Genomic DNA, 27,570 nt, shown 5'->3' with positions numbered 1-27,570 from the left:
TTTTAGTGTTTACTATTATAGAGTACAAAGTTTCCACCTATGTTACTTGACAAAAAAAAAACCATGAACATGTTTTAGAATCAAGAAAGCCGGAAACAATATTTTTTTAATACTTTCAATTAATCGCTCTCTAAGTGAGTGACGCTCATGTGAGTCTCACCACTCTAGAATATATTAAGAAAATGTTATTAACACTCTTCTCAATTTTATTTTCTAACCAAGAGAATCATTTAAAAATATGGTCACGGGGGAGGTTGATCTTCATCTAAAAAATAATATAAAATTTATTTATTCAATTTTGCTATGTTCATGAGATCATTGCATTGTAGTCCAGACCGGGTTAGATGGCTACGGGGGAGAAAATAACACGTCGGTCGGAAATGGGGAGTGGATGAGTTTCACTCTTCGTGAGGCCAATTCGCCCTTCCCCTTTAAAATCTATAATATATGTATCCTTTTTCATATTTAGATAAATTACATTAACTATATAAAGTAAATTTTGTTAGTTAATAAATCACAAAATATTAAAATTTTAATAATCCATATTTTTCAATGAAAATTAATCCGTGCGCATGCACGGGTCAGTTATACTAGTTGTTTCTAGTGGACATTCAATATCTATCACAGATATTCATGTTATCTTCATAATCCTTTTTTTGGTAAAAAAATATCTTGATAATCCTTAACAACAAAGAAAATATAAAACAATTTTGATAATCCTATTTAAGGTAGAAATTTTGTGCAACAATAACCGTAAGATTTTTAATAATAGAAAGATTGTGAAGTATACATAAAAACCAATTTTAAAGATTCATAGAGAAAATATTATCCAATTTTTAAGAGGTGAATAGTAATATAATAGTAGTTGAGTAGCATCTTGACAATTGACTCGTTTTCCTTTTCCTTCTTCTACCGGCATTTGATAACTACTACTACTACTACTACTAGGGTTTATTGTAGTAATCCAGTGTTGACCATTGACATTTGCTCTATGTTTTCTGTGTACGTACCATAGTTCATACAATACAAATCAGTGCCAATAATTCATTGTTGACCCGTTATAGTAAAAGATACGTAGTACTGTACTACTCCCTCCGTCCCAAAATATAAATAAAAGTGGGTTAAAGAAATTTGATGTATTTGGTTAAAAATTTGGACCAAATACATCAACTTTTGTTGATCACTTTTTGTTTATATTTTGGGACGGAGGGAGTATATTTGTTTTGTCAAAATTATTTATATGTTTATTTGAGAGAAGTAGATAAAATAAGATAATGAATGTATTATTTTCTCCATTCCAAAATAATTATCGTAATTAATTTGACACATATGTAAATACATAACTTATGTTATTAATTAACATTTTTAGTTAGTTATTCAGATATTACTAAAAGTTATAAAATATTGATAAATATTGTGTTAGATTGAAAATTAAAGTGACACATTTTAGAGCAATTTTTTAAGCAAATATGTCACTTCTTTAATTTATGGCCTAACAACACAAATGAATGAACAATACAATACATGTTATCAATGAGAATACAATTTAAAACTTTAATGCAAATTTTTTCCATTAAGTAACAAGATGAAGTATTTTTTTAAATAAAAGAAAATATATAGGATATAGGTTTGTGTGGGATGCACGGCTACTAGGGGTCAAAATCAAACAAAGAAAAACAGGTAGTCCAAAACAAATGCTGTATAGCTGGCAAAGAAAGCAAGGTCAAAATTGCCAACAAAAATAAAAAAATAAACAATTCAAAACCTATGATACCAAGACAACAATTTTTTTATTCAGTAGTGTAGTTTTTAAACCCACACATTAAATATAAAGAAATGAAAAATCCAAAGTTTATCTTTTAGCATCTTTAATAATATTTCTAATAGTTATCACCTAAATTACTATTTTTCTGGACATACCATGATAGCATATTTCAATTGAGACATAAACATAAATTATATAGGTTTAAATGCAGTTTTGACTCTCCAAATTTGACAGTTGTTTGAGGTTGGCCTCTCTAGTTTCAATTGCTCCATTTTAACACTCTAACTTTCACAATTGTGCAATTTCGGCTCTCCAAGTTTCAATTGCTTGATTTTGGACCTCAATTTTGACTCTCAAGAATCGAGCAATTGAAACTTGAGAAGCTAAAATCGAGCAATTGTAAAACTTAGGATGTTAAAATCGAACAATTGAAACTTAAAATGCTACAATCAAACAATTATAAAACTTGAAGGTCAAAACTGCATTTAATTCAATTATATATTTTTTTATGGGAACTTTTTTCTTTATAAAATAGTAGTATTTGTCACTTTTAACAAAGTTTCGGATATTTCAAGAAGATAAATACAAAATATTTACAATTAAATAATTCAAAGTTTTAGCTCAAGATTCCACATTCTAAAGGACAAGCACTACTATATAAGTGAGTGAAAGTGTAAAATACACAATACACAGCTAGCTAAATAGAAACCTCTTGAGTCTTATTGTGTGTGAAACTCTACAAACAAATTTGATCTTAGAAGAAATTAAGAAGATGAAGGCAAAGATGGGAGTGGTGATGATCACAAGAAAAGATTTGATATACCAAACAAATTTATCCAACAAGAGTAACATTTCTAGGCGTCGTATGATTCCTAAAAGAGGACAAGTGAAAGTAGGAATTGTGTTGGGCTTGTTTCATAATGTTTCCTCCATTTTTTGTTCAAGATGTGTTCACTTATCTTGATTTTTTTTTCTCTTTTTTTGTTTTCTTTGACTTTTATGAGTTATGAAGGAATTGGTGTTAGAAATTCCTCTCCAAATTGAAAAGAAAAGGATTATCATGAGTGAAGATGGAGGGGGGTTGTATTTATTTGTTTTAACAAACTTGTTGTACAAAGCTTTCTTATTAGTTTGTTGATCTTTGTTATATATATATATATAAATTTATAGTTTCTTTCACATTTTTATCAATTTTCTCAACACCTTATGATTATTAATTGATTGTTCTAATATTACTAACTTATAGGTATTTTTTATTTTTCTTAATTCTATCCATTAAAAAATAATGGGAACAAACAAAAAACTTTGATTTCTTGCAAACATTGTATGTGAGTTAAGTTTAACTCTAAAATCATATTCTGAAATAAAAAATTTCTTATGAGGCTATAACCCAAAAAACTTAATCATCTATTGATAATACATTTAGAGGGTTTCAATTGGGATTTTGATGATTTTAAAAGACTTTTTTATGATTAAAAAATTATATGGTATTCAATTAAGACATTCAAGATTTTTTTTTTAAGGTAACCAAATCCGTTAGTATTTAATTGAGATTTTAATTGACTTATAAAATGTCTCTTGGTATTCAAAAATCTATGGATTTCAACGGATTCTTTCATGGAAATGATTTTGTGGGACTTTTTAATTGAAAATACAAACAAAATCTTCATTCAACAATCTCACCAAAATTCATGAGACTTTTTTTTTTGTTTCAAAACACACAATGATTGCACGCGTCAATATTTTTTTTTCTCAACAACATCGTTATAATCCATGGCTTCTTTCACTATTATATATATTTTCGATCGCCTGTATACACAATTTTTGTATTTCAATCTGTATGCACAATCTCATTGTAGGCAACACCATGACACTTGCAATTTACGACCAAAACACATAGTGGAAGAAACATCACAAACCGGAAAAAAAAAAAATCTTTTCTCAATTGAGATTCTAATGATTCCTTATTTTGCCCTTTTGCCTTTCTTAAAATTGAGATTTCTCAATCATTAGTTCTTGAATTCTACTTTTTTACTATTCATTGTATTCTATTTTCTTGACATTTGATTCATGGCTATCTTGATTTTTTTTTTTTTTCATTCACCGTTGGAATTTGTTGTTTTGTTCATATAGTGTATATTTGGATTCATTGATGAAGGTGTGTTTTTTCAACGGTGTGTTTTTTCATTTCCCCTTGATCAAATTTTGTTTTTTTAAATTGATTCATTGATTTTATTTGTTTATATTGAATCCCTTGATTTTTTTTAAGGAATTATTGATTGATTCATTATATTTTTAGAAGAAATTTGTATCAAATTTATTGAGCTATTTAAATCTTAAAAATTCATAAAGTACTTTGAAATGTCAAAAGTTTGTGTTATAAAATCTCACATATTCTTGTGTTAAGAATCTTGATTATAAAAAGTCTTTCAAAAAAAATCTTTCAAAATCTCACAAAATCAATATGATCTCACAGAGTCTTTCAAAATCTTCAAGATTTTTTTTCTCCAAAATAGTCTTTTGAAATCTCAATCCAATACATCCCTCTTAGTCTTGCTCGGAGAGTTGACATGTATGAAGAGTAACAACTTTTAGAATAAACCAAATGCTGCAAGTGGATAATCTCACAAAAGGAGTCACGGCTAATTTTTATTTAAATTGATGGAAAATTGAAAATATTTAATATATCGTAATAGATTTGACTGCTAATTTTTTTATTTTGATAGCAATATTGTATTTTATATGCTTCGACTTAAGTTTGAATTTCGGATACTTTATTTATCCATTTTAAGGGTGAAATTTTTAATTTCTAGGCTACAAAATGTATGATTTTATTAAACTTAAATATAATTTGGTGCTCCTACTTTCTAGTCATGTGGATATTATTTATGAATTTCAACCTTAAATAGGTTTCATAGATTTGAATTTGTTCCATTTTCTTTTCAATTATAGCTCGAACGTATATTTGAGGCTGTAGAAAAATTACGAGATTACACACGGTAATCAATCTTGATGGTTAATTTAAGATTGGACGGTTTAAATTATGTATGTACTAACACAACCTCATCCATTCATTTATATCGGATGGTTGAGACAATAATTGCGCAACCAATATGTTTCTATTGCAACTCATGTAGATCGTGTGTTAAATTCCTTGAAATTAAGCAGCAACACCCCCTTATAATTATAAAAGTATCTGAACGGAACTCAGATTTATCAGATGAGATCAAAGAAAAGGTAGAGAAATCACAGTGGTGGACCGGTGGAAGAAATGTTATGAGCCGGAGGTCGGAATCCGAGCGTTAGAGGTGAGGTGACCGACTATGACAAAAGGAGGGTACCCGTAGAAAACACTATGGCGACCAAGTTAATAGAAACTTAAAGTGAAGGTAGAGGCTAAAGAAAATGCATACCATGTGAGGTTGTAAACGATTGTATATATAAGCCAATAGTTATAACATCATACGATGGATATGACATTGGACTTGACGTAACTCATGAGTTCAGTTCAAAATAAAAAGGAACTTCAAGCCTTCAACCATGACTTCTTCTGAATTACTTATCCAATGTACACATTATTCTCAATTACCAACAATCAATATTTTTACTAGTTCAACTTTTATTTTATAGAAAGAAAGAAAAGTCAGACTAGAGAAGGCACCAAAGCAGGAAAACTAGCAGGTTCGCTATCAGTTACCATATACTAGTATACTATATGACTTCAATTTTCATGCACCATGATTTTTAATGCAACATTCATGTGCATGACTTTAGAGGTGTGGTTATGATAAAAGTCTTTTTTTTTATATTATTTAATAATTTAATGGCTATGGTTGATTAACAATATAATGACTCTTTACACTTACAATGGAAATGAATTATGAATTAATAAACCATATATGTATAGTCCACCAAATGGAAAACTTCCGGTCCATTTCAAACTTAGACATAAAGTCACAAGAGATTAAATTGATGAAGATTCAATCATCAATGTCAACTTTAGTTGATCTAGACCAACCTTATTGTTGTGCAGGGTGCTACATACACTTAATAGTAGGAAGACACGATTGGAAAAAATGAAAACAGACTATTTAATATATTATTATCTACATTGTTCGATAAAATGTCTACCTGTATAAACAAAACACCTTGAATCACATGGCTTCTTGCTTTACCCTTTTATTTTTCTTTTACAATGAATCCAGAAAATATGAAGAACAAGTTCTCATAAAATTTCATATTTGTGCGATCCAACATTTTTATATTATGATGTGATATAAGTTTTACACTAAATTGAAAGAAGAAAAGAATACATAGGTTGACCACTCAACCAAAATAGAGTCAAAAAAATGTATTGGTTTTGTTGCTACAATGCTTCAGCTAAAATTCAACCTATATCCTGCTGTTGTCTCTGCCAAAGACTAAAGTTGTTCCCCAGTTTACTGCCACGTAAAACCTGTTCCTCCAGCTCAGCACACGCGTAAGATATGCAGAGCGCCATATCAGCCAGCTAACAAAACCAGCAAGTGACAGTCCCTTTGCATCCTACAAACACAGCATAAATATATTCAGCACAAAATCATAAGCTATCTTGCAATCTTTTGTGTTTGCTAAGAGAAATACAATGTACTTGGAAGAGAGAGATAAATATAAACATATATGGTATCATATACGGGGAATTGAATCCTTTCATGCACTTTGTGTCCAGCCCTGATGAAGGTAGGAGGAACATGAGAGAAAGTGCTGAAGAGGATCCAGTCTGTATTTTGATGTTCAAATAGTAATATGTATTTGATTTGTTAATTACTATGTAACTATGTTTCTTTTCATTTGACTCCAAAGGGTAAGTAGTTAGGTAACTAGAAATAGAAACTTTCCCATTATATTATATATACCTTGGATTGTCGTAGATCAACAAGTGCCTTATAGGCACCGACTGATGCCATGCTCCCGAGATGTTTATACACAAAAGGCTCACCAAATTGTATGTCATTTGCAGACATAGCCTTTCCTCCATTCTGTTTACCGATTTTGTTGAACAACTCCGTAAGGAACTTCCCTTGTCTTTCAGCAACCTGTCAGTGACCAATGCATTCATCAGATCATAGGACATGGATAACTGTTGATGCTTTGCTTGTTTTTCCAATACAATGAAATAGAAGCTTTCCTACTCATGTAGTACTATATAAATTAATGCATCTCATTTGGTTTAAGGACGATATAAATTAATGTATACTAAACTTAGTTTAGATATTATCTTGATCACTTGTATGAGTTGACAGAACGTTATAGACAATTAGGCTAACCTGAGCTAGAGCTGGAAGCACTGGCCTTCCAGTTTGTTCAAGAAAACCAGCACAGTCGCCAAGGGCAAAGACGTCTTCAACAGAGGGAACACGCATCCAACCATCAACACCAATTCTGTATCATTTAGCAACATTGATTAAATTAAAATCACATATGGAAAATGAGCAAAAGATTGAAATTTGATTTAGTTAATTATCTTGGCTTCACATACCTTCCACCTGGAGAGTTGGGAAGATTCAGTTTTTTAACAAACTCAGAGGGGCCAACCCCTGTAGACCAGACCAAGAGACCATAAGGAACTTCAGTTCCATCACTCAAAATTATCTTTTTAGGATGTACTTCCTTCACAACACCCCGCATAAGACGAACTCCAGACTGATACAAAAATTAAATGTCTTAGTCTCAGGCTTAAACTTGAAAGTTAATCCTGGAAGATTGGTATATACACGACACAATCAAAACTCCAAAGGTTTACCTTAGTTAAGTGCTTGGTTGCATATTGTCGTAGGCTAACATCAAAAGATGACAGTATCTCATTTGCCTAATTATGAAAAGTTAAAAACAGAATGGTTAAGTACACTGAGTTTAACAACCTCTGAACACAAAATAGACTTCAATATATAAATCAAGCACCTCAATGAGTGTGACGTGGATGTAATCTTTAACGTGAGTATAGCGATCACGAACATCTCTCGTGATGAAATCACTCAATTCACCACTAAATTCCACTCCTGTAGGACCACCTCCAATAACTACACAATGCAGAAGACGTTTCTTTTCTTCTTCTGATATACCTGTTACAATCAAAACGTTATTAGCCCGTGCTTTGGCAAAAAATTGACAAATGCATATAATCAGTAATACAAATTAAGCATAGAAACAAACTAGTATAGATATGAAACACCTACCTGGATTTTCAGAAAGCATGAGATTAAGCAGAAGTCTCTTCCTTATTTCTTGAGCATGATACACTTCACGAAGAAAAAAAGCATGTTCCTTTACTCCCTTGATACCAAAAGTTAAAGGCTCAGCTCCAGCTGCAATTACAAGCTTGTCATATGCTACTTTAAACTGATAAGGCTCTTTAGATAATCCACCATTGGTAACTGCCTCACAGTAAACCTGTTAACACGTAGTAAAATTAACTAAGCATTTCACTAGAAAAATAACTTTGTACAAACACAAATTTATTAGTCTATCAATATTACAAATTGAACATTCCATTGTAACAGTATAGTTTTTCTAAAAGAAGGGTAAATCATTTTACTCACTTCATGTTTGTTTGTGTCAACTCCATTGCAAGAAGCTAGAAAGAAATATGAGTTGGGATCCCTTGCAAGTGCATCCTGTATTCTACCAACAGGCTCAGCAACAGACCTGAATTCAAGAGTACCAACACATGTTGAAGCCAACAAAGGAGTGAAAACCATATGATTCCTTGGTGATATGCACACAACATCATAAATTTTGGTGTCTATCCCTTTAAGAAACCGACAAGCAGCCCAACCAGTACCAAGAACAACCACCCTAGGCTTTTCACCTGGTTTTGTTGCCTCTAGTCCTGCATATCTTGTTGGATCGTCTTCCAACTCTGACTCAGATTCATCTATAACTCTCTGTGTGTTAGGAAACTGATAGGATGGAGTTCCTGCTATTCCTCTCATCGAAGTATTCATGTAGTTCTGTTCCTTAATTCTTGAAATATACGAAAAATTTCCATCTACACTAGAAGGTAGGGAGCATTTGGTTGTGTATGTTCTCTCATTGAACATATCCCTCTCGTATGCATTAGCATTACTTCCGAAAGCTACACCTGATCTTCTCAGGTTGCTCCTAGCAATCCTTGCTAAGGCCATTGTTATTGAATCAGTTCTAGTGACAATGCTTTATACTACTTTCTACGATTTCTGAAAAGATCAAAATTTTCAAAGGTTAGAGCTTCCCAAGAATGAAATTTTTAACAAGAAATAACAAACTTATATATACAAATTTGTTTGCAAATTGGTTGTTTCAGCACATGAGCAGAGACAAAAGGAAAGACAATTGAGGTTTGAGGGAAGCAAGGAAATCAAATTGGTTAGTGACAAAATGAAGATCATCATTTCCAAGAATATAGGACAAGAAAAACAAAAGTTAATACTATAGCTTTGATCAACAACTATTGGTAGTTACAAAGAATAGAGTACTTCCAAAGTTTAGAAACTCTAAACATGGTAACAGATTCTACAATATTCGATTTGATACATGTAACTAGCACATACTTTTTGCCCAGTAACTGATGAGAATCGCGGAGCGGTTGGAACAAAACAAGAGTTGTGATGATAGAGGTGGTGGAAAGACGCCACAATCGGGATGGAAAAACCGATTGATAAGTCGTGAGGACGCCACAACCGGCTATGGAGGCTCCGGTTGATAAGTCAAAGATTAGCGTCACGGCAAGCCAATAAGGTAAAAATGAGGTTCAGAGAACCAAAGAGAATAAATCTCATATTTTTACTCAATCCAAATCCTTTTTTAGCAAGAGTTACATGCCTCCTATATATAGGAATGGCTTATAATGATGTAATAAGCAAAAAGTAACTCCTAAGAAAACAAAAGGATTTCAGCTACTAACTATCATGATAGTGGGGCTGAATTATTACAAGGAAAATGCAAAATAAAAGAAGAGATAGTGGTGCTCTTTTATTGCTTGGTGCACCACTTTCATATGCTTAGTGGAGGATCTCTTCATTTTCCACTATCGCGTGCTTGGATGATAATCTTTAACTTTGGATCTTTTTATTCCATGACCGAAATAATTCTTCTTGTTAAGGGATAGAATTTTAGGATCACATCAATAACCTAGTGACCAGACTCACACATTTTAAATGTGAAAGAAGTGTGGAATCCTGGGTTCAAACCAGAGCCACTGCATATCAGTGTCCCTGTAACTACCAATTGAGTTGCACTTACGGAACATGTAACTCGCACATTGAATTTGACACACGTTTGAAACATGTTCACTTATCACAAATTCCTTAATTTGAAAAAATAAAATAAAAAATTACTAGTAGTTTAACATGTTGTGTACAAACAAAAAACAGTCCTTATTGGACAATACGTCGATCATGTTAGGGGCTATTGCTGTAAATGATTGATCATAAACAACAAATTTATGTACAGATGTCAAATATTGATTGGATTTATGGAAACTGTTGATCTTAGATTCAAAATGAGCAGATGAAAATACAGTTTCATTGAAGAAAAATTACTACAGACAGACAATAGATGATCACTCACTACATTTGACATAAGAACAAAACGGTGATAAATATTTCCAAATATAGATAGTATTGAACGGAAAACAAAAGAGCGATATAACTTACAGATGAATAATGATAATTATGAATGACATTATAGTATTATTATTATTAAGTATAAGATCAGACAAGAAATTTAACCTTGTTGATTTTTTTTGTTTCGAGTTGAAGGGTTTATGGTTTGGTTGCGGAAGATTTCAGAACTTTGTTAAGCCAAATTCTCGGTATTTATTAGGTTTTTGTAATGAGGGTGGGTTATAAATTGCACGCACCTCACCTACTATTAAAGTCACGAGTATTTTTATTTAGGATATTTAGAATAGATGCATTATTATTATTATTATTATTATTATATTAATTAATACTATTAGGTTATAATAGTACTCTTTTGATTTCTCATTTTGCGCCGACTTAAGACCCAAGAAATTTGAGTGTTCTAGAAGGTCTTATTTTTCTTGCCTCCACTACCAATGCAAAGAACATGGATTGTGTGTTAGAAAAAGTAACTACATAATAATTTCTAAATTAATTAATTAATTAATTAATAGTTTAATACTATGGTTATACATAATGGCGGGCCAAATGCCCGCGTTTTAGTATATTCTATTTCTTACGCATTTTATGACAAAAAAATTAGTATATTCTATGTGTTATTTTAATTAGAATAAATTATGTGGGAGCCGTCAAGGGTTGTGAAGAAGTGAAACGGCACCGTTTGGGGGATGGAAAGACGATGATGTCCCTGTCTGTTGAATGGGTTTCGTCACGAGAGAGAATTTTAGTCATTCCAAGTTTGACTAAATAAGGAAGCTTCCACTCTTCCAGTATTATTCAAGTGAACTGTAGTAGGAAGCAAAGAATGTGGTCAAAGAAGGTGCATTAAATAAATAAATAAATAAATAAATAAATCTGGTGGGGACGCATTGTTGCAAATGAAAAGGAGTTAGTTCTTCGCTGAATCTTCTGTTTCCGTGCGTCTCAAGCTCCTCCCTCCCAAAATATTCTAATTGGATTTTCTACACGCGGTAGTTGATCCGTCCGATTTAAAATTGAAGGTTCATATTGCATTGTAGTGTAACACTGAATTTTTTTAGTTTCAGTTGTCAGATTTAATATTAATTAATGAAAACCGTTCGAAATTGGGAGCAGTATCTACGACAAAAAATCTAGATCACAAAATATTGGGAAACAAAATTTCTCTTTAACCTCTGCAATTGACTTTTCATGAAGTGACTGTTTTACTCTCGTATAAACTAAAATCAATAGCTTTTTCATTTTTTACACATTTCACTAAAATTGTTCCGGTTTCATTGAGAGAGAAAAAAAAAGAGTAAGTGGTTCGAAATACAAATCGAGACACTTTTTGAGTGTTCTGATTTACATATTGTTACCGGTACAAGCTCTGATACCATGTTAGATCTATTAACAAAAGAGAAATGCAAGAGAAGACAATGAAAGCTACTAGGATTTCATTATAGTAAACCAAACAATATGTTATATGTGAGTAAAAAGTTAAAATATATATAGTAAACAAACTAAACTATATACCTTAAGCCCAATTAACAAAAGGTCCAAGGACATAAGACCCAATAACTTATTATCTAACACTATTAGTGATGGGTGTCCTGTTTGAATATTGATTCCAGAACAATTTCTATGAGTTTTTTGGTGTAAATGTTGTTGCCGAAACACTCATACGAATTGTTCTGGTTTGAAGTTTCACCTTCATACTTGATCTAGTAATATTAATAGTGACATTATTTGTCATTCCAACCTCACGAGCCCATTCGACTATATATTCTTGCGTATCAAATTATCGTGTAGTTGTAAATACTGTTGTAGTGTCCACAAGTTTACAAAAAGTTTTTTTTTTTTTTGAAAACTTGGTATCCGCCCTTAGGACCGACTAATCCAAGGGGATCAATCCCACCGCCCACTTGCGGCGGCCCCATTTAAAGTCAGAGTTTTTTTTGCTCTGTATGGACTTAGCCCACCGAAATTGGCACCAGTGGGAATCGAACCTGAGACCTTGAGAGGAGCAAACTCCAAGAGCCCAAGCCAACACCACTCGACCAACTCCAACTTCAAGTGGGTTAAGTTTACAAAGAGTTGAGAGAGGAGGGAGGGCTGGAATACCTTATGCCAAAACACTTTTTAATCCGTAATCTTTCTATAAACCGGAACACTATTAAAATAACATACCGAAAAGTTGTAGTGGAGGGTGAACAGGACTTCCAGGAAATGTTGAAATTAATGGTGATAAAATTTGTGTGAAAATTAGATAGTGAAAAAAGGGTAAAAGGAGATATTTAGTGGTTTGTAGAGGCTTGTTGGCCTTTTTGCCCAACCACTTACACTTTTGTCATTAAGTGAACTAATTGGTTTTTTCTTTCCCCCTAAAAATCTCTCATTAAGTGATTGAGTCATGCAATATGAACTTGAGAATGGTAGGTGGTCATAGTTTTGAATTGTGGTCTTTTTTGGTTGTTTTCTGTAATAGTGTTGTTTTTTATTTGGGGAATTAGTTGTCTTACTCTCATCTATAAATTTTGTTCTTTATATTTGGAGCATTCATCCTCCTCTCCTCTTTTGTCTCAACTATATTCTGGTTTATAAATATTGCTCTAACCGTTGTTTTTTATGAAGATGTGTGAGAATAATGCGTTGATAAACCAAGAACAATTATGATGATTAATGATATGATTGGTCGACAAAAGTTCTTGGGTTGCTTTAAAACCACAACATAAATGGTGTTTTTCTTATGGTGAGTGATTATTCCACCACATTTGTGGATATGAACAAGAGAGTTTCATTTACTCTCATAGGCCTCCAAAAATGGAAAGTTAGGTCGCCTCATCTTTTATTCTTATAAAGAGATGTTAGTGGTAGACTTTAGTCTGTTTCATTCCAACACAATTTTATGTAATTTTCTTTTTATTAATTTTGATATAATTTTTTCTTCTAATGTTTTGGTCTTGTTTAATTTTAATGTAATTTTTAAAAATAAAACACAAGGGTATAATAATAGACTCCATTCTATAAAATAACAAATAATACAAGGCAAACAAATATTTCAAATGTTTGATTCAATATTGAATAGAGCAATATCAATATACTCTTTTAACAAACAAATTAAAAAAAGTAATATACTTAGCCAAACAATGAAAAATCTTTAATGAAAAGAGAATGAAAACATATGAGTAATTAAATACACTTTTTTTCTAATTGCTCTTTCCCATCTCAATTTCATCACCTTTATCATCATTATCAACAAATCTTGACCAATATGAGTGTCCCTTCCAAACCTTGCCCATTTCTTCAATTGGAATACCCTTAGTTTCAGGCAACATGAAATACACAAAGATTGTCATCACCACTACAAAGAAGGCAAAGAAGATAAACAAGCCAAACTTCATGTGGCAAAGCAGGGTCAAGAAAACTTGTGCAACAAAAAATGTGCAAAACATGTTGACTGATACATTGACACTTTGAGCAGCTGAACGAATCTCCAATGGAAAGATCTCACTAGTCACCAACCAACCAAGAGGACCCCATGACCAAGAAAATGCAGCTACATAAGTACAAATGAATAGCACCACAACTATAGCATACCACTTTGGTAATTCACCAGGGTTTCCATCAATCCCAAACTTGGCTCCAATTGCGGCTGCAACTCCAATCTATATTAAAATAAACAAATCAAATGTTTGAAAAAAAAAATCTAAAGAGTTTAATATTCATGAAAAACTAATTTCGTTATTGTGTTATTTGAGGCTTCCGATCTTAAAACTAATTTTGTTATTGTGTTATTTGAGGCTTCCGATCTTAAACAGTTGAGAATCGAGATCATTTACACTCAAGGAAATAAATTGGACATTTCCTTCCGTATTTTCTTTTGGTCAAATAACCTAGTGAATAACCCGCACATTTTAAGTGTGCAGAAATGAGGAATTTGAAGTTCGAATTCCGACTACTACAAATAATGTCTCTGGTAGCTACTCTGCACTTAAGGGACTCCTTTAGTAATTTATACGATTAAATAGTGCATTGAAGATAAAAAAAAAATGGTTACCTGACATATGAGCATTTGAAGACCACCTTCAAGAAAAAGGGCTCTCCTACCCAATCTATCAACTCCAAAAATTGATACAATAGTACCAAAAGCATTAACAATTCCAGTTATCACAGAAGACATAAGAGCAGCATCATCCTTAAAACCAACAGAACTAAATAGCACAGGAGCATAAAACATGATAACATTGATTCCGGTAAATTGCTGGAAGAAAGGAATCAATATGGCCATAGAAAGTTGAGGTCTATATTTCCTTTGCAACAAGTTCATCCAAGGGTTTTCCACTTGCATGGATGCTTCACTAGCTGCCACAAGGTCATTAAACTCTTCATCAACATCTTCCACTCCGCGGATTCGCTTAAGGTGAGCCTTGGCTCCATCGCGATCACCTCGTTCGATCATGGAATTGGGAGTGTCCGGAAGGACTATTGATCCAATAGTTATTATAAGTGCAGGGACCATAGCACCACCCAAACTCAACCTCCATCCTAACCCACCTTTGAGTTTGGAAAAGAAGTAGTTCAATACATTGGCCACAAGAATACCAATTGTGATTGATAATTGGAAGCCAACACTTAGAGCTCCTCTGTATTTGTAGGGAGCCATCTCAGAGAGGTAAATTGGTACAGACTGTAAAAAAAAATAAAAAATTAGATAGGGTCATGGTAAAAATAACGGTGTATATAAATTAAATAACGGTGTACGTAAATTAAATTATTTTTACTTTTTAATATTGAGAGTCTGGGGAAAGTTAAAATAATTGGTATAATGTAACCCCAAAAAAAAAAATTGGTATAAATATTTTTTTTAATATCACTATCTTTTAATAATTTCTTAAATGAAAAATCATAATATTATATACAAATACAGATAAAAGAATTAGTATAATATAAACACTTATTTAAATCATTAATAATAATGATAATAATAAATCTATACTATAATTAGTTCAAAAAAAATCTATACTATGATAAAGTAGTAATTAGTAATGTATTAAAATACCAGTCAAAAATAAATTTATTGTTCAATACTGTAAGTTACTAATATAAATTAATTACTAAATATATATTAATAATATTATCCAAAATAGTATATATAATATTATTAATAAATTATCAACAAAAAAAGGTATATATAATATTAATAATAATTAAGTATAATAATATGAAGAAATAGGTAATAGTTTTAATTCATATGCACTCATGTGAAAAAATTGCAATGTCAATCAATTAAAATTGTTGACCATTAAAAGTAATTCACTTTAATCTTATCTGTTTTCTTCTTTTTCCTTTTTACTAAAATTAATCTTATCTATTCAAAAGTCATACAAAGGATGATATATAAAATCTTTTTGGATAAGGTGAAATTCATTATAAAAAACAATAAAATGAAATTTTGGTAAAAAAATATTATTAAATAACTGATGTATTTGATAGATAATATAGACTAAATATATCAATAAATTAATGAATTAAAAAATGAATATTTGTTTTGTCAAAAAAAAAAAAAAGAATATTTGTTTATAATATTGGTGAAAGAGAGTATCGGATGTAGATTTACCAAAGTATTTTTTAACAAAGTTTCACACAATTTTGAATCCTGACTATTGATTGTAGATTGGACCGTTCATATTAATGCTGTTAAAAAATTACTTAAAACAATCTCAGTCGTGTATTTTAGATCGGACGGCTGTGGTATAAAATTGTGTCAAAACTGCGTCAAACTGTCATATGTATCATGTTGTAGGATCTGGATTTCCTGCTGTTAGAGCAGGACACTGTAACAAATCAGGACCATCTGATCTAAAATATGAGACTAAAATCATTTAGAATAATTTTAAAGTAGTATTAATCGGAACCGTCAGATCTGTAATTAATGGTTGAGATGTTAAACTGCGTGAAAACTTATGTTGTTTTCTACGAGAGGGAATCTCAATCCTCATGTGGCATGCATATGCTTGAACCTAAGACAGTAGATTTGGTTTCTCTAGTCCATAACACAGAATATGAGACAATGTTATGCTTTGTGCCAATAAAAAGAAGGTAAGAATATGAAAGAAAGGGATATACTCAGATAATATACCTGATTGGCAAATCCAATACCAAAGCCTAGTAATATCCGACCAACGATCAACATCCAAACATATTCAGCAAAACCATTAACAAGAGCACCAATGAGGAACAACAAACCTCCAAAAAACATGGAAAGTTTCCGACCAAATCTACGGGTGACACTGGACGCCACCAGCGATGATAGTAGCGCTGCCAGATATAGCGACGATGTAAACATAGTCAATGTCGGACTGTCATACTGACAATACTTGTTTGACGACTTGTCCAAGTTTTTTTTCCGATACACCGAAGGAAAAAACTTCATTAGAAACGGATCCATTGATGTAACCCCACCTAACCAAAATCCATGCAATCAAATCAAATAAAATCAAACAAAAAATTATGACAGAATTTTAAATTGCGGTCAACAACTGCAATTACGATAGTAATATAAAGTTATTAAAAGTTTCTACAACACATTGCATTAGCAATTGCAGCTGTTTAATCTTAGGCTGTAACATATATTGCATTATCAAAGTTCGCAACGTAATTAAAACTACGATTGCAATAAATGTACCTGAAATTCCAATATCGTAGCCGAAGATTAAACCACCCATAGCCGCGACAATGCATGTTACAGTAACGAAAGGAGTGAGATTTCCGGGATACTCCTTGTTGCTTCCGCCGGTGGGTATTCCTACGGCGGGCATTTTCTGCTTCTGTTTTTTTCTGAACTGTGCTGCTTTCAGTTTTTATTTTGAGCTTAGTAGAGAGAGTAAAGTGATAGAGATTGTAGATGGGGCAGGCGTGTTTATATAACGTTGGAAAGATTTAATTTCGCTTATATTACCAATGTACAGTGCACACAAACATATTACTATTAAGTTTGGATATTAATTTTTTTCCCAAAAACATATGTATTTTAGTCAAAAGTGGATAAGGATTAAAGAGATGATATTATGATAATACTCACTCTGGTCTCATTCTCATTATCGTTCTGCCAACATAAAGAAAAATTGGTCAAATAAAATGGATGTATTTTATCCAAATTTTAATTAAATACATCAATTTTATTTGACTAATTTTTCCTTATGTTTTGGGACGGAAGAAAAATAAGCAAATATTCATTTTATAAATTTATTGAATAATTGATATATCTAGTCCATAATATGGTTCAGATACATCAAGTGTTTTATGAGTACTCCTTCTGTCTTAAATTATAAGCAAAATATCAATCGTTAGTTGGTCCAGTGGTAATTGGCGTTTGACTTGGTAAGAAAGACCACAATTTGATCCCTTGCGATCGGGAGGGGGCTGAAACCACTTGATGTCAGAACTGACCCCGAACCAGATTAGGCGGTCCAGTAGGCCGGATACCGATGGTGAAAAAAATTTATAAGCAAAAGAATTTCACATTTATTAAGAAAAATAAAACCTAATAATTTGAAGAATGACTTTTTGTTTTTCCTTTGAACTAAGTTTCATGAAAAGGTATAAAAATAATATTTATTGGTTAATTATAGGAAAACAAATTAAGCAAATTAAATGCAATTTGGGACAAAGAAATAAGTAAAAATAAATATTGTAAATGATAAAAATTAGTCTTTTTACTTATGATTTGGGATAAAGAAAGTTAATTTTTTTACTTATAATAAATTGGGACAAACAGAATACTAAATAAGAAATTAAATATGAAAATATTTATAAAAAAAAATTGAATATTCAAGAAAAAAGTTTTTTTTAAAACCAAAGGTGTTCTCCGCGCGCAACTGCAGAGACTAATCCCCTCGAGGTAACTGCAGAAACCAAAGATTATCTCTCCAACAAATGTTTCTCCATATGTATCGACCGGAGATGGAACCCAGAACCAAATTCTTAAGGGACTCAAGTATCTACTACTTGTGTCACACTATATTGGTAGACAAAAGTTTTCTTTTTGTTACATGAGAAAAAGAGAAAACAAAAGATAAAGACACAAAAAAAAAAAAAAAAAAAACTAGTTCCTTAAAGACACAAAAGATAAAGACACTCTTAGGATATATATGATATATCTGTCAAGAAAGGGGTTCATGAATAACAGCCAAATGATCTAGGTCGTTAGCTCTCAGTTTAGCTAGAATATCGACACAACACAATAATTGCCTTCACGGATAGTATGTTAAAAGGTTAGCATAGTGGTGAAATTTGTTTATATCTCAAGTCACCAACTGAATAGTTGGCAGCCCAAAATATAACTAGGGGCTAAAATGAAACAATAAATAATTGAGGCCAAAATGGAATCAGTAAATAAATTAAGAGGCCAAAAATCTGATTTAACTTTTTTTTTTATAAAAGCAGTATTCTTTTTTTTTTTTGGTTGATCAAAAGCAGTACTTTTTACTTGAAACTTTTATTTTACCGAACTCGTTACATGAAAGTTGAAACATATACGTGATATCAGTATTGATTGGGCTTTCTATTGTGGTCACCTCAGATTGTTTGGCTAAAAATAAGATGTTTTCTCTCCCCACCTTCCGTGATTCTTTTATCCCCTAGATTTCCAATTTTGTCCTTGCAAAAAACTTCGGTTTATAGAAACCGAAGTTTTTTTTTCCTTGAAAACAAATTTCGGTTTATAAAAACCGAAATTTACTCGGAATTTGTACTAGAAAAATCTTCATTGGGGGTATAAAAGAATCACGGAAGGTGAGGAGAGAAAACATCTAAAAATAATCGTGTTGTTTGTTGGTTGTCCATTCGCACTTTTTTTTTTTTTTATGATTTGATTTCGCTCCCATAAACGGAGTTCGATGTATTGTGCCATGTGAGGTGCGAGTGACTTGCTATAAATTTGAATTTGTTTATCTCGTCTTTTACCCACATTGGGTTCATGGGTTGTACTTTATTACCCATTTGGGTTGTTTAATTTTGTTTCACTGAATTTTTTATTTTTTTATGATATTGGTACGAAATTTTCATCGCCGGCTAAATTAAGTTTTATGTCCTCCAATCTCCTATACACTTTGTTTTTATTTAATCAACTCGTAGTGTTGCAAATTTATTTACACCCATTAAAAAATGCTAGTAAAAAAATCAACTACATTTTTCTTTTACAATTCAACTACATTTGTTTTTGAGAAAAATCAACTCACATTCATAATTTGCTATTTATATGCATTTTACTTTTATCATTGTTTTTTCACTAACACTTGGGATTATTCAATGAATCTTTCTAAGTGGATTAGGATTATTGCTGAGTTTACATGAGTCACCTCCAAGTGTCACCATCTTTAGTGAATATAATAATAATAATAATAATAATAATAATAATAATAATAATAATAATAATAATAATAATAATAATAATAATAATAATAATAATAATAAGGATGAAAAGCTCCAGTTTCCAAAATTATTTATATACTTTTTCTAATTTATTTCTAAATTAATATATTATTATTTAAATAGTCTATTAAAATTAGAGTTTAATTCATTAAAAAAATATAAGTAATAACTATATATTCCAAAATAAACATACCAATACATTGTCGTATCAAAATCTTGTCAAAAAAATGAAAAATGGTCATATCATAATAATACTTTCTTTAAACATAGTTTCCGATAATGTGAAAAACCAAGATTTTAAATATATTTTTTAAATTTAATTGTACTTTTTTTTTATAAGAATTTAATTGTACTTTTGATCCCCTATTTTATAAGATTCACGATTTTGGTTCCTCTATTTTAAAATCAAAGATTTTTGTCCTCTATTTATTTTTTTTCACTTTTGGTTTCCCATCCCATTTTTTAACCAATTGGCAAGAAAATCTTTGATGTAACGGTATACACGTGGCAAAGAACAAGTACATGTCAGCCTATGATGCACCAGTACTCTATTTGAAGGAGAATATCATTACCGGGTACGTACTTGTATCAGTACTTGGTACATACCTGTATTAGTACCAGGTACATACTCGTACCTTAATTTATGCACATACACGTACATTAATTTTTTTAAAAATGACGTACCTCGTACTGGTACCTGTATCGGGTATCGATACCGTACCCGCACCTAGGCAACGTAGCGAATGTATTATTTTTAATTAAGAAATATTAGCATTTTTCCTACCATGTCAGCGTTTTTCCTATGCAACCGGTTAAAAAATGTAAATTTTACATTGAATTTTTTTTTTATATTTTATAAATATTAATATACAAGTAGTTTTACTATTTTGAGTTTCCTTATTTGGTGTCCGAGAAACACTAATTGATATTTTTCTAATTTTTAATTCCATTTTTTAACTTAACCAAATATCATAAAATTGAATGTTTAATTGTACTTTTTGTTCCCCTATTTTACAAATCCACGATTTTGGCCCTCCTATTTTAAAATCAAACATTAGATGCCACGTGAATACTGCTACATCAGCGATTGTCCTGTCAGTTGGTTCAATAATGTTTGATATTAAAATATGAGGACCAAAATCATGAATCTTATAAAATAGATAAACCAAAAGTACACCAACAATAAATTGGTTCAAGTGGTAAGGATCTTGGTCCTCTTAAACATGTAGTCAATGTTCGATTCCTGACTCATGCGTACCGAGAAAATTTGGTTGGGAGGGAAGAACCCACCTTGTGTATCCCACGGGTTCCTCGACGAAGATTAGTCATCATGATAACCCAAAAAATAAACCAAAATTACAATTAAACCTAATCCTAAAGAATGTAACATCATTATAAATTTTGAGAGATAGTGTTACCACTAATTGTAAACCTACTCAATTTGAGAGTTTAATCTTAATCTCTACATTTACACACAAATGATACTCAAATTACAAAAAATAAAAAATCTGGTAAGCATGGCAAATCGAATCGTTCTTAGTTATAAGCATAAAAGTTTGGGGGTTTAATGTAATCTTGAGTAATTTCCTACTAGCTATTGGATTATTTCTTTATTTTGGTCAACAGTTGATTATTTTCTTCATATTCTATTTATTATACGGATGTGACTGCTGAGCCATATTGAGATGGAAAGTTGCATTAACTGTAAAATTGAGATTGTCCATTTTCCCATGGATTTTGACCATTGTTGAATATTAGGAAAAAGAAAAACTACCGTTTGGCACTGGAAAATTTTCAAATTATTAAATCCATTGTTATATTAATCAAAATTAGTAATGGCATTATCGCACAAAATATACATTTAGTTAGGTTTTACTTATGATTAAACTTAACTAGATTTTACATATTTCGTGAGCAAACTTTACATTACATGGGTCCGAACCGGGTTAAGGGAAAAAAATCATATTTAAAGACATGATTTTTTAATATATTAGTTTCTTCAAGCTTGAGCTATTCCAGTTTTGGCAGTAAAAATGCGGTTGAGGATAGCAGCAAGTCGCACACCACCTTGAGCCAGCCTTTTCTCCACAATAGGCAGCCGAGATAAGAAATACTCGTCTACATTATCAAATAGAATAACAGTGTATGAGAAGTCATCTTTCATGGATTATGAAATCAACAGACAAAAAATTGTACAGTGTTCAAATAGTATAATCAGTCACTTTCTCTTACAAAACTAACTTACAAAAGACAAGGAGGAAGAAGTCTCTAGATGACGATTCTAGAGTTCCCAAAACATTTTCATTTGTAAATGATAAATTAGGGAATTACCTTCCAAAGTGCTTCCTGGTGTAGCATTCTTATACGCAAACTTGCATGCCAGGCTAATACTTTCCGAAGCATACCTGAATATAATCGACAAAATTATGATATGTAATTTCTTGACATCAGATGTATGTAAGTAGTTATTTAATTTCTAGTAATAAGTTAATATGGAGAATCAAGGTAAATCCATGGCTGTCAAAACTCAAATACACAAAGCAAACATTTTATGCCAGATTATTATAAGTATATTTCAAAACCATCAATTACTGTATGAAGATGACAGAGTTATGATAATGAGTCGAGCAATAAAAAGTGTAACCAATTCAATACTCGGCATAAAATGTAAACAAATCAATATTCTGCAACCAATCAGTTAAAAGTTAAACTAGAGCAAAATAACGACGGTGGAGCAAGAAATGTATTAGGCACCTACCGATCTGGACATGCTGTGTAGTTGTGTGCACAATGTTCCCAACTAGATGTGTCATTTAACCAAATATCCTGCAGAAAGTGAGTAAAAAGAATAGTGGGTCTTGGGGACTATACAGGTAAACATTACAAGTCCAAGCAAAGAAATAAGTGTGATGACCAAAGAAAAAACATCAATTTATATATGTTGAATGCATATATAGAGAAGAAATTACACTAATATTCCTTTGAATAGCTTGTATCATAACTGAAAGATCGGAATCATAGAATTTTTTCAGAGCAGACTCAATAATCATGTTGTCCCATACCTGGAACAAAACCAAACATACTAGATTTAGTCAATTTACTACATTATTGACAAGGACAGGTAGTGCAGGCATTATGATCAACAGATTAAAATAAAGACTGTGCACATCAACGTAGTCGCAAAGTAAATAAGAAGCAATTTCAAAAATAGGTGCATCTTTAGCTATACATCCTATGGTATGACATGTGAGAATATGATAGGTATGTTTTTAAAAATCTAAAGCGGTTTCTATCAGAATACAACGAAGTTTCTCTAAACAATAAATATGGCATTTGATACCAAGTTTGGGAATCTATGGCATACAACAAACTGAAATTCCAATTCAAATTCATTCCTAACCTTTTAACATACACTGATCCTCAATCTTCCCCTTTCCCGTCTAACCTATTTCTCCCAACCACAATTAATAAAACAGAAACATACGGAATCAATAATCATATAGACTATAGAACTTAAATGCATGTAAAGTTATGATAGAAACTATCAATCTTTGATAAAATAAAAGATGGAAAAAAACAAAGTCCCAATCAATCACAAACACACCATAAATAATGGGAGAAAATGCACAATACAAGTTAGTTAAGGTGCGGAATGCAATTAGCTGATAAAGTAGCCTACAATCTGATTCATAACACTTACATGATGAAGATTTGTTTTCCTCCTGTACCAACGAACTGTAATTGTGTTTCCACCTAGGTCTCCAGTAAAACCAACATGTAGGGGCTACAAAAGACAATGGGACCAAAAAAAAACAGCACAAATTTTAATAATAGAAAATATATTTAACCATGTGATGTGATTGTAATTTTCATATTATACACAGAATAATATCATAACTATAAAATTATGTAATTTATGCATGTCTAAAAGAAGATCACACACCTATAATGATGCTGCAATAATTGCACTCAATGTCTAGGAAGTTGTAACAACTAAAAATACTACTCCTCGAGCTAAAGCTTACTATGCTTTAAGCTTGTTACATCAAAACATTTTCTCAAAAATTGAAACTAAGTTTGATAACTATCCTTGTTCAAAAAAAAAAAGTTTGATAACTATTGGGTTTATGGAGGCAACAGCAGATCCGGCGCCAGACATGGCCATCAGACGAAAGCGAAAAGATTGCTGGAAAATAAAATTTAAAAAATTGAAAAGCACCTTGGAATGTGGCAAATGGAGTCCTCTAGTGGCTGACACTGACAATACAGGGAATCCTGCAATTCCAGAAGGTTATTCGTGATACCTATCAGTAATGGGGTATTGCTGAATGGATCCTTCAATCATACAAGCGCACTGACAAGTGTCCATGAACAACCAAAAAGTCACAACAGAGGGGCGAGCATCACCTCTTTAATCAATTTGGATGCTCTCCCCTCAGTTGTGACTTTTTGGATGTACTTGTCAATGCGCTTGTATGATTGAAGGATCCATTCAGCAATACCCCATTACTAATAGGCATAGGTATCACGAAGAACCTCCAGATATTGCTTTCACTGCTTTTAACAATAACCATTCCAACCAATCACTGCTCTAAAGTTTAAAGTTCTTATTTCTCAACTTACCAAGTACCAACCCAAACTATGGTAAAACCACTGATCAAAATCATATGTACTTTCTAAACCAAGTATTTATTCAATAGTTTATTACATTTTTGAATAGGAACAGAACCAGGAAGAACAAACCTGATGAACATCCCCAACAAAATGTGACAAGAACATAAGCGCCTCTGTCAAATTATCTGTAATTAAGAGAGGAAAATAAGCAAATGGAAGTACCTATCTTCAAATGTAACAATTAAATTAAGAATCTAATCTATAAATGCTTACATTTCAATTCAGATGAAGCATCCGCATTAGCTAACCTTAATTGCATTGTATAATTATGTATTGCTCCAGTAACACATCTATCCTTATGTCCATAAGAATCATGGCAGTCTCCTATAAGAATTGCAAAAAACTGCTGAGAAGCATGGTAGAGTCCAACAAAAGGGAAATAAGAAAGATTGATTTTGGAATTGATAGTATGAAAAATTTGATATAACTAGTGCAGGATGCACCTTAAATAGTGGTATAAGGTATTAACTAATATAACTTTTGAGTTTGGCCAGACTTCGTAACCAACCAAACAACATCGTGTTCCATTGTTTTGCGATTTATCGTTTATGTTACTAGTTATTGTTCTAACAATAACAAACTTCTAACTAATCATAAACTAACTAACAAACTAATAAACTACCTTAAACAATATTAAACTAATTCTAATTAATACAGCTAATAATAACAAACTATATTGAAGTAATCCGTGAAGCACATGGACACATTAAGAATTTAATTCAGACCAAAAAAAAAAAAAACTTACTACAATATTGATAGTTACACTTGAAATCAGGGGTATCAATATAATGTAAAGCACCACTCCAACGATAATGGTAATTATAACGAATTTCATCAGGCCAAGAGCAAACTGCAGCAAGATCGCCTTGAGCAGAATCTGGAAGCAGTTGGTTCACTGCAAAAAGAGCATCTTCACTAAGAAACTCCTGAAATTAGGGTTTGAATTTAGAATCAAATATATAGGAAAGAAAAGGTGAAGAGTAGTGACTAAGTGAGAGTAGGGTTTAGGGTTACCTCTGCAATTTTACAAACTGCATAGTGGCCATCTTTTCCCCAACCTTGAACAAGTGGAATCAGCAATAGAAGAAGTAAGAGCATTATCGAAAATTTTCCAGCACCTGGAAATTTGTCTCACTCCACCAGCTTGGAGTTACACTATTTTGGCAATGTATTGCTTTTTTTTTTTTTGGGCAGAGGCAATGTATTGCTTTGAATTTGAAAGTTGAAACTTGAAATACAGTATATTTCCGTTTTTTTTTTATTTTTTAAAATGATTGAGAATTGAACCCAGAAGATATAGCATACTACCCAAATCTAGTGGCTTTTTCTCTTCTTTTCTGTTTGATTTTTGTTTTTTTTTTTGTAGTTTCACTATATATTTTATGTATACCGAAAATAATTACACTTAAATGAAAGACAAATGGGCAACAAGCTGTATTTTTATCCTTTTTGGATGACAAAACTAACCTTCTTAAACACTACATCCTAAAACTTATCAGACACCACATCGCTACCGTTCTTATCACAAACGGGCAGCAACCTATATCAATAATTTTACCATTTTTTTTTATAATTGTGAAAAAATCTTTTACTTATAAATTGTGATTTTTAAAAAATATTACACTCAATTTTAATTATCTCTTTGCTCACAATTTCATCTCTTTAGTATTCATTTGACAATATTTTTACTTAATTTTACATCTTATTGTCTCAATTTCTTTTAATATTCTCTCACTCCAATGAATCCAAATAATTCAGACGATCTCAATAAACTCTTTTGAGAGTTGATAGAAGATGAATCTATTGACAACATTAATGAAGAACAATCAGTGTTGACAACGCTTTAGAGGGAACAACAATTTAGAAGCTCTACTTGACCCAAACAAAGTAGAAAAGTGATTTATCGAAGCCGTGAAGGACACATTCGATTGTTCAATGACTACTTCTCTGAAAATCCTGCGTACACAAATGCTCAATTTCGACGAAGGTTTCGAATGCATAGGCATGTATTTCTTCGAATTGTAAGTACCCTCGAAAATCATGATGAGTATTTCCAAATGAGGGTAAATGCAACTAGTAAGATGGGTCTTTCACCATTGCAGAAATGCATTGCAGCTATTCGTATGTTGGCATATGGATCTCTTGCTTACATTGTAAACGAATATGCTCCGAATTGGTGAAAGCACTCCGGTTGGATGTTTAGAGAGATTTGTAAGGGGCATAAACAAGGTGTTTGGAGCTGAGTTCCTAAGAAGGCCTAACAACAATGATATTGATCGCCTATTACATGGGAAAGAGACGTAGCTTTCTAGGTATGCTAGATTAAAAATTGTACACTTGCATGGGAAGGCCAATTTTGTCAAGGTGATCATAGTAAACCCATGATAATGCTTGAAGCAGTGGCATCACAAGACTTGTGAATTTGGCATGCATGTTTTGGCATTGCGGGTTCAAACAATGCCATTAACATACTAAATCAATCCAATGTGTTTAACGATATTTTGGAAGGACGAGTTCCCACGGTGCAGTATACAGTTAATGGAACTCCATATAATATGGGGTACTATCTAGTTGATGGTATATATGATATATCCCAAGTGGGCTACATTTCTCAAAACTATTTCAATGCCATAGGGAAGAAAGAGAAAACTATTTGTCCAACATCAAGAACCAGAAAGAAAAGATGTGGAGCAGACGTTTGGAGTGCTACAATCTCGATTTGCAATTATACATGGTACAACGCGTTCTTGGCACATAAAACCCTTAAACATATAAAATTTGCATATATCATATTGCATAATATGATTGTTGAAGACGAATGACACACATATGGAGGTAATTTTGATTACTCTTATGAAAACGTGGATAATGATATCTCAACAACAAAAACATTTTAAGGTCCATATCCGAATCTTGCAAGACTAAAAAGAAGAGCAAATCTCCATGAAAAACAAGTTCGTCAAGCAGATGAGGATTATATAATTTTTAAACGTGTTCTGTAAATACTAGGACGGAGCATATTACCATTATTTTTCATTCTCGTTAATTTTATTTTATGGAAAAATATCCTAAAATTTC

At 31.8% G+C, this 27,570-nt stretch overlaps 3 protein-coding genes across 3 annotated transcripts; all 3 read right to left on the bottom strand.

Annotated features, from left to right (window-relative positions):
• Positions 1 to 5,901: 5,901 nt before the first annotated feature.
• On the bottom strand, positions 5,902 to 10,650 carry LOC123913585 (internal alternative NAD(P)H-ubiquinone oxidoreductase A2, mitochondrial-like). The gene is made up of 9 exons (XM_045964372.1): positions 10,513 to 10,650; positions 8,344 to 8,979; positions 7,981 to 8,194; positions 7,706 to 7,866; positions 7,548 to 7,613; positions 7,284 to 7,447; positions 7,072 to 7,186; positions 6,661 to 6,840; positions 5,902 to 6,310 (listed from the first exon to the last, which is right to left on the bottom strand). The coding sequence occupies exons 2-9, from the start codon at positions 8,926 to 8,928 to the stop codon at positions 6,158 to 6,160; spliced, it is 1,638 nt and encodes a 545-aa protein (XP_045820328.1). The 5' UTR covers positions 8,929 to 8,979; positions 10,513 to 10,650; the 3' UTR covers positions 5,902 to 6,157.
• Positions 10,651 to 13,503: 2,853 nt separating this feature from the next.
• On the bottom strand, positions 13,504 to 17,255 carry LOC123913589 (sugar carrier protein C-like). Its single transcript, XM_045964378.1, has 4 exons — positions 17,072 to 17,255; positions 16,526 to 16,848; positions 14,444 to 15,073; positions 13,504 to 14,051 (listed from the first exon to the last, which is right to left on the bottom strand). The coding sequence occupies exons 1-4, from the start codon at positions 17,202 to 17,204 to the stop codon at positions 13,593 to 13,595; spliced, it is 1,545 nt and encodes a 514-aa protein (XP_045820334.1). The 5' UTR covers positions 17,205 to 17,255; the 3' UTR covers positions 13,504 to 13,592.
• Positions 17,256 to 21,609: 4,354 nt separating this feature from the next.
• LOC123913587 (endonuclease 4-like) lies at positions 21,610 to 25,725 on the bottom strand. The gene is made up of 9 exons (XM_045964376.1): positions 25,507 to 25,725; positions 25,238 to 25,418; positions 24,706 to 24,816; positions 24,562 to 24,617; positions 23,519 to 23,602; positions 22,788 to 22,880; positions 22,577 to 22,644; positions 22,150 to 22,223; positions 21,610 to 21,936 (listed from the first exon to the last, which is right to left on the bottom strand). Exons 1-9 carry the CDS (start codon positions 25,588 to 25,590, stop codon positions 21,818 to 21,820), a joined length of 870 nt encoding a protein of 289 aa, XP_045820332.1. The 5' UTR covers positions 25,591 to 25,725; the 3' UTR covers positions 21,610 to 21,817.
• Between the last annotated feature and the right edge of the window lie 1,845 nt (positions 25,726 to 27,570).

The sequence above is a fragment of the Trifolium pratense genome, linkage group LG3 (assembly GCF_020283565.1).
Source record: "Trifolium pratense cultivar HEN17-A07 linkage group LG3, ARS_RC_1.1, whole genome shotgun sequence".
Lineage (NCBI taxonomy): Eukaryota > Viridiplantae > Streptophyta > Magnoliopsida > Fabales > Fabaceae > Trifolium > Trifolium pratense.
Note: the sequence above shows the minus strand (reverse complement) of the source record. Positions and strands in the feature narration are given on the sequence as shown.